The 8,560-nt window shown below is 43.1% G+C and overlaps 1 protein-coding gene across 3 annotated transcripts; it reads right to left on the reverse strand.

The window, feature by feature from the left end:
* Positions 1-3,239: 3,239 nt before the first annotated feature.
* Positions 3,240-7,104, reverse strand: LOC307153532 (voltage-gated potassium channel KCNC1). Of its 3 annotated transcripts, XR_013820169.1 has the most exons (4): positions 6,912-7,007; positions 5,463-5,989; positions 3,796-4,605; positions 3,243-3,705 (listed from the first exon to the last, which is right to left on the reverse strand). XR_013820169.1 is itself a non-coding variant. In XM_079863040.1 (3 exons), the coding sequence occupies exons 2-3, from the start codon at positions 5,931-5,933 to the stop codon at positions 3,850-3,852; spliced, it is 1,227 nt and encodes a 408-aa protein (XP_079719166.1). In that variant the 5' UTR covers positions 5,934-5,989; positions 6,912-7,104; the 3' UTR covers positions 3,240-3,849. The 3 variants fall into 3 exon arrangements, 2 of the variants coding, with proteins under 2 accessions (XP_079719166.1, XP_079719165.1); XM_079863040.1 differs by having other exon boundaries at positions 3,240-4,605; positions 6,912-7,104; XM_079863039.1 differs by having other exon boundaries at positions 3,240-4,605; positions 6,907-6,970.
* Between the last annotated feature and the right edge of the window lie 1,456 nt (positions 7,105-8,560).

Raw genomic sequence — 8,560 nt, forward strand, 5'->3', positions numbered from 1 at the left:
GGCCCTGTGCGGGGGCACGGTCATTAACCGCGTCCTGCCAGAGGAGGCCAGGGGAGGGCGCGCGTCCCACGGGGGCGTGCTCTGGCAGGGGTCTGGCGACAGAGGGGGATGAGAGGAGCGTGGCCCGTGGGCGGCGCGTGCTGTCATCCCGCACCTCTGGGACAGAGGAGGGCGGCAGTGGCGGGACCCGAGGGTGGCGCGCACTGCGGCCCTCGGGCTCTGTGGGCTCAGGATTGGGGATTTCGATTCTGTCTTTAACCACATTAGGGTGCTGCCCGTCGTGGGACGAGCAGCGGGGAGTGGAGAACAAAAGATTCTCCCCCGGCCCTCCACCGGGGGAAGGAGTGGCCCTGCTACCACCTCCTGAACAGAAAGGAAAGCCAATCCTGAGCTGCCCGTCTCAGGAGCGCCGCTTAGCCTGGCGTTTAGCGGGCGGCGGGGCTGGAGAGGGCTGTGGGGCCTTCCTGCGGCTTCCTCCACGACGCGACCCAGATGAAGACTGCTGCTGGGGCCGTGCGGAAGGGGCGGGAGCCGCAGGAGGGCGCCCTCGGCGGCGAGCAGGCTGAGGATTCTGTACCGGAGGCTTAGCAGCAACAGCACGCCGGGGCAGAATGTGTTTGATGGCCTCAGTCTGCTTCTGAGCAGTCGAGAACTGTTGGGCAAAGTCCTCGACCGCACCGCCGAAAAGGCCGGCCTGGGATATGGGAGCGTCAAGCAGACGAGTCCGCTCGGGCTCACGCATATCGGCCAGGTTCAGCCATAGATGTCTCTCCTGGACCACAGCAGTGGACATCACCAAACCCAGGGAGCGCGCGGTCACTTTCGTCGCCCGGAGAGCGAGGTCGGTGGCGGCGCGCAGCTCATCAAAGAGCCCTGGGTCTGTCCTACCCTCGTGCATGTCACGGAGCATCTTGGCCTGGTAAACCTGCAAGATGGCCATGGCATGCAGAGAAGCAGCTGCCTGTCCCGCCGCTCTGTAAGACTTCGCCACCATAGTAGACGAGAATCTACAGGCTTTGGATGGGTGCTTTGGATCACCACGTGATGAAGCGCTTGCCGGACACAGCTGCATCGCGACAGAACGTTCAACCGTGGGAATCCCAGTGTACCCACAAGCATCAGCTTTATCGAGGGGAGGAAAGGCGGAGAAAGCCGACGAACGATCGCGGGAAGACATGGGTGCCTTCCAGGACCGCGTGACTTCCTCATGCACTTCCGGGAAGAAAGGAATTGGGGTTGGGCGGCGACGGGTGTCAGCGGCCGCTCCCAAAAACCAATCATCCAGCCGCGAGCGCACTGGATCAGGTGGCGGGGACCACTCAACACCAATGGCCGCGGCTGCCCGGGAAAGCATGGCGGTCAGCTCGGGATCAGACTCGGGCAACGCTGGCACGCCCGAGGGCGGCAACGCAGCCGAATCCTCACTTCCCGAGGACTCGCGCCCACCTTGTGATGCCGCGATCGACATGGTATCTTCCTCTGGAGCTCCAAACGAGACGCGCTGGGGCTCCGAAGAGGGACCAGCGGTCTCAGTTTGTACACTCGCGGGTACCGATGCTGAAGAGGGGTGTGTGGACCGTGGACGTGTCGGCGGTATGTCCCACACAGTCACCCTCAGGTCACCCCGGCCACCAGCCGAAGTACTAGCCCTCTCGGAGCCAGTAGATCGGGGTGTGGGTAGGGGGACTCTCGCTCTGGTGAGCTCATTGAGTCTCGACCGCAGCATGGAGATGGTCATGTTCCCGCAGTGAGAACATGAGTCATCCATGAACGCTGCTTTAGCGTGATCAACGCCCAAACACGCTAAGCAGAGTTCATGCCCATCAGAGAAAAATATCTCGCGACCGCAACCAGAAGTGCACGGGCGAGGCATCTTTAAAAAGACGTGCCGCGTGTAAGCTCTTTTTGTGAGAGGATAAACTCCGCGGATGCTGAAGCGAACAGGGAGAAAACACACTAACTGTCAGATCACTGAACAGATCAAGCAGGGTAGTGAGCACTCGCTGAAATCGCCGTCACACCAACACCGGAGAGTTCGCTCGTCTCGAAGGTAAGAGAAGACTAACTCAGAATATTTGGCTTACAGGAGTGGAGAAGTTCTCGGCTCCGAAGCGAAAGCATATCTGCATTTGTGCAGCGTACTTCCTTATATACCCCCTGCGGCGGGCAGAGTTACGCTATGCAAATTCCGCAGACCCATGGCATTTCATTGCCATTGGCTCGTTTTCTAATACTTGAAGGTGATAGGCTTCTAAGCGAAACCCCAATCGTCGTCATCCGACGTAACTCGGAGTGACCACGAAAGGGAACAGGGTTTCACCCGCTGCCTTTGGCCCAACGAAGTTCCATATGAACTACTCTAACTATTTGTTAATTAATTTATTTGATTTAATTTAATCTATTTTCTAGTTATTACACGGCCCTGTGGAATACTTGATTCTGATTAGTCAATCGCGCCATCCAGCGGTTATTCACTGATATAACAACCGCTTAAAACAGATAAATTAACAGGAACGGGTTTTCTTTGTGGAAGTTTTGCATTGGTGAGCTAATAAAATATTAAAACTCTGTCAAATCAATATTTTGTGTACAGTTATTTGATTATGCCATCCAGTATCAAGGACTCGCTCTCTCATTTCATACAAACGCAGCTGTGCGTCGGGGTCCTGATGATCACCCTGTCAGGGTTTATTCTAAAAAATAAAGTAGCCTACTTAATTTATCACCTATTCCATCCATGTTATTGTGAATTAATTGTTACACTACAAGCTGGCCTGTACTCACTTTCAAAGCTCGAAAGAGTTGATCAGCTACATGTAACTTGATTTCATAAAAAAAAAAACAATAAAAAAAACTGGGTAATGGTCTTCTTAATTTGGAACCGAGGGCAAGGCAAATACAACATTGCTCTTTGTGCCCCTTTTTTCACTTAAAGAAACAAGCTGATTTCTATTTGTTTCATGCACTTAAAAAGCAAAAACAGAAAGTGTAGTGTAGTGTAGTATGATATTCCAAACAAGCCAGCATTTATCTTAGCCATTACATAAAGTAGCATCCATCTGGAGGAAATTAGTTTCTCTGGTGAATCAGCTCAGCAGCGATGGTGGGACATCAGAAATGAAGTTACAGTTCATGCAGTGAATGCTCAGCTGTTACTGTAGCTGTATGCAAGACATTTGTGATGATGAAGTAATATGTGGTGACATCTCTAAAATATATATAAAAAAAGACATACGTATAAAAAAGTTGATATACTTTTAATAAAATGCACAAACACTTCGAAAACACATTCAAAAACACCAACATGGTATAAAATGCATTACAATCAATCATGTATGAACGATAAAAAAAAGTAGAGTACAAAAACAACAAAATTTCAAAAGTCCTCATAGGGAATCCTTCCATTCAATCATCTGCAACTGGGAAAATCTTTAACAAATTTCAGTCAATAATCATAAGGGAAAACTCAGCCCACAGATTTGTTGTCTGATATGGCTGAATTGTTTTTTGTGTGGGACCCCAAAGGTTTTTTTGAAACTCAAGACTCGAAAGCTCTTTAAACATGTACAGTGTGATTATATATGTGTTAATTTTCACTGTAATGCAGTGAATGTATTGATTGACTATATGTTTAGGTTTAGTATTGTTACATATCCATTATATTAAGACTTATTAAGACTCTGTGGCTCTTTCTCAACACAGATTCTGCAAAAGAAAGAAAAAAGTCAACACAGATTCTGCAAAACACACACACACACACGTAATTAAAGATAACTTGACATGTTTCCTTGATACCTCTATTTAGCCGCTCTAAGCGGTAGACGTGGAGGTCGTATGGACTCTGGTCTTCTATTTTCTGGGCATTGAATACTTTGTCTTGAGCAGGGAGTTGAACTTGATGAAGTTGTCGAGGATTATGGGTACAGGCAGGATGATGAGCAAAACTCCGACCGTTGCACAGAGAATGGCTACACATTTGCCTTGAACTGTTACGGGATACATGTCTCCATAACCCACTGTGGTCAGTGTGACCACTGCCCACCAACAACTGGAGGGAATGTCAACAAATGAATGAATGTCTATTTGTTCGAATTCTGCGTAATAAGCCATGGTCCCGAAGATGAGCGTGCAGCTGAAGAGCATAAGAGGAACCGTGCAGAGAGCCGTCGCACTGGCGCGGAGTGTGTGTTTGAGAACTCTCACACTGAACACATGCTGCATCAGCTTGAAGACGTGAAGGACGCGAATGCATCGCATTACATGCAGAAAGCCCAATGCCTGAATGCAGTACGACCCTGAACACCACCGGAAGAACCAGGGGAACAGGGCCAGCAGGTCGACGATGTTCATAACGTTCATGAAGAAGCTCAGTTTGCTCGGGCAGCTCACAGCACGCATCACAAACTCAAACACGAACCAAAGTGAACAGACTAACTCCACAGCGTCCAGAGCTCTAGGTAGTGCAGAAAGGCTCTCGTTGTGATTCTCGCTCGAGTTGTCTGCCGATACCACATACATTTGGTGAGGATTTATAGCCCTATATGTCTGCAAAGAGAATGCAGTGATAGAGAGCAGGATGAAGAACAGAGATACCACCGCAGTGACCTGGAGAAACAGAAACATTAAAAATGAGCAAGAAGCCAATCCGTATGAAGAACAACTGCTGAATAACACAACTGATTTAGGGTTGTGCATCAATCAGAACTGAATTGAGAATGCCTTTTATAATCCCTAAATACTATAGGCCTTAATAGTATGTAAAATTACAGATGGAAGGACGGACAGACAGATGTAGCTAGATGGATAGATAGACGATAGATAGACAGACGGATATAGATAGATAGATAGATAGATAGATAGATAGATAGATAGATAGATAGATAGATAGATAGATAGATAGATAGATAGATAGATGACAGACAGAGAGATAGACAGACAGAGAGATAGATAGATAGATAGATAGATAGATAGATAGATAGATGACAGACAGAGATAGATAGATAGATAGATAGATAGATAGATAGATAGATAGATAGATAGATAGATAGATAGATAGATGACAGACAGAGATAGATAGATAGATAGATAGATAGATAGATAGATAGATAGATAGATAGATAGATAGATAGATAGACAGACGGATATAGATAGATAGATAGATAGATAGATAGATGACAGACAGAGAGATAGACAGAGAGATAGATAGATAGATGACAGACAGATAGACAGATGACAGACATAGATAGATAGATAGATAGATAGATAGATAGATAGATAGATAGATAGATGACAGACAGAGATAGATAGATAGATAGATAGATAGATAGATAGATAGATAGATAGATAGATAGATAGATAGATAGATAGATAGATAGATCATTTCAATTCATGAATCAAAAGCGAGCCAATTCATCAATTCTGAATTTTGCACAACCCAGCCGAAACAAAGACACTTCTGATACCGTGGCGCCGGCGGATGAAAGCGGGTTGTCAAAGAGAGCCCATATCTTCGGCTGACACGCTCTAGTGTGGCTGGATTGGTCATTCTCCATCACTGAAGGGTCAATCTGAGCCAAAGCTTCTACGGCATCTTTGTTCTGTCGAAAAGCCCCCCAACAGCAGGGCTCCACGTCTGTGCTGCTGATTCCCCAGAAATCAAACTCCTCTTCCAGCATTACACTGCACAAGTTGGTGGGGTAGTGCAGCTTCCCGCTTCTGTAATACTGCAGCACGTGACTGAAGACTTCAGGGTGGCGATCGAAAAACAGCTCTGAATGAGGCTTCTCAGTGTCCACCAGCTGGGCAAGACGGGACCCCGGAAGGGTCATTAGGGTGCTCTTGTGGGTCTCATGTTTTACCCCTCCGACATTTATCACTATTTTATCACTGCTGCCCTCAGAGGCTCCCAGTGAGAAAACACCCACAGAACTCATAATAGTGGACAAAGAGCTCAGTGTTGCTATTCTGCAGATGTCTGGTAGCTGGCTTCCTATGATACAAATTAAAAGTTTATCATCAAGATATCATCGATATTCACTGGAAATACTACATTAATGGTTCATTTAGCACCAAAAAATTAGTATACAAATATCAATATAGTTACAGTACATCAAAGAATTCACAATATCAAAATGTTCATTATAAATTTAAATATATATATATTTTTTTTACGTTTATTCAGTGTTAACATGATCAATGTACAACGTGTCTTCCCGAGGGAAATAGAAATACCTTAACAGAAAATATTCAAAATATTGTGACAGGTTTGGTTTCAAATAAACTACAAAAACAACCCCAAAACAAAAAGGATAGTGTATAAATGATAACATACATGCATAAACATATTCAAAATAATAAATAGATATAGATAAAGGGACTACAAAATTTAACATTTTGATTCAACAATTTGTTTTTCCACATATTTGTTTTTATAGAGTATTGGTGCATATGCATGTGAATTATATATCATTCTTCCTTGTATTTATTTAGTGTGGACAAGATGCAAAACTTTATTTTCCTTACATTATTCGTTAAACATTTTGTATCTGCTTGGCAACAATGATTGTTTGGTTTAAAAAAATATATATAAATAATGGTTCTTCTGACTTAAAAAAATCTAAAGAAACTAAGATAAAAGATAAAACATCTACTAAGATATTTTTAGGTATATCGCCAGATCTCCTTACAAGTAAAAGATATCAATCCAAGAAAGAAAAAAATACAGAAGTCAAAAAGGAATTTCTTTAAAAAAAATTATAATTATAAAAAATATAGGCTATAAAGTGTCATATATTACGTTTTATCCATTGAACGATTTTTTTGTTACATTGCAATGCAATCATATCATTTGACTGATAAGGACTTAAAGAAGCTGAAAACAAATCAACCACCATATAAAAGACTGACCTTACCTTGTCCCGGGACAGACTTTGATATCCTTTCACACAGAGATATTCTGAAGAACACTATTATAATCTTTTGACTGTGTTGGTGAGCTTGAAACTTGGAGTTGTGAAACACTGACACAATCTTTGCAACTCTATTCTTCTCTGCAGTCCAGCCTCCAAAGGTCCCAGAAGACACGCTACCATTCACCAGAAGAATGTGTAGCCAGAAAAAAAGTCCATCTTATGAAAGCCAGCTGTTCCAGTCAGTCGAACTTCCTCAGCTCACTAATGGACATTTGTAGCCTGAAGCATAGAAGGCTCATTTTATTGAACCAAGATCTTGTAGATATTCACTCTCTGCAAAGATGCCAGACCTCCAGCTGAAACATTGTATCCACTCGCAAATGCAGTTTAACATCTTAATCAACATTGAGAGGTCTAGTATTATGAAATGAGGGCGTTCACACTGACGGATAATCTGCACTTATTTATATAAATGCTATCTCCTGCAGAATGTTGAATAACTGCATCTGCCAATGACTGAATGCAATGTACATATCATTTGAAATTTTAGCAACAAGAAAATAAATATCTGTCAAAATATAATGACTGTCTTTTTATCAGCAATGCATCCCATTTGTGATCCGATAACAAATGCTCTGGTTGTGCACTAATAATGTTAGAGCCCACTATATGATGAATAAAAACACTGTCAATGTGAACAAGACACAAATTACTTTTCCATATGGATGACATTCCATACATTCTTGGTCTCAACATAACACGTGTGTTTTCTTCCTCTGCAACACACACACACACACACACACACACACACACACACACACACATTTTAGAGTGGTAATTCAGTGATGTTAAGGCTTATGTTTATGCTGCATCAAAAAGTCACTTCCTTCACATTTATTTACTTGTCAAACGATCAACATTTGTAGACCATAAATCCAAAAAGCTGAAAAGAAAACACCTCAGGACAAAGAACCAAAATAAAGAGAAAGTACATTTAAAAAGGGAGATTTAGGCAAAATTGCACAAAATAATATCACCTTCACAGCTGACTTAACTACAAACCTTTGTGCACGTCAATCCCATAAATTCATACTACGTTTTCAGTCATGAATCTGGTGTTAAAGGGGTCATATAATGCCATTTTTGTACAAGCTAATATGATTCTTTAGGGTCTAAATTAAAAGTTTGTAATATACTTTAATTAAAAATTCTCATTATTGTAAGAAAACACTCATTTTACCTGGTCAAAAACAGCTCTGTTTTCAGCACGCCGTTTAAGTGCATGTGTCTTTAAATGATAATGAGCTTTGCTCACCCCACCCCTCTGCTCTGTGCGTACACCGTTTGAAATAATAACACAATAACCATAACGTGTTGTTCATTATAAACGTGGGATTATGAATTATATTGAGAACGTCATACATAGAAAACATGCTGTAATGTACCCTTAGAGTAAACCTTAGACGCATTCATCGTGAAGCGTGATGGTGATTTGCAAAGATTAATATAAATATTAATATAAAGGTTAATAAAACGTTACACTCACTTCTTCTGGAGGTGCAGCAGGAACACGAATAGTTGGTACCGATCCTTTTTTCAGGAGCAGCTTCTTAGCAAAACCAGCTTTATACTGACCCTCGTTTGTAAAG

The sequence above is a fragment of the Squalius cephalus genome, assembly GCF_949319135.1.
Source record: "Squalius cephalus genome assembly, chromosome: 25".
NCBI lineage: Eukaryota > Metazoa > Chordata > Actinopteri > Cypriniformes > Leuciscidae > Squalius > Squalius cephalus.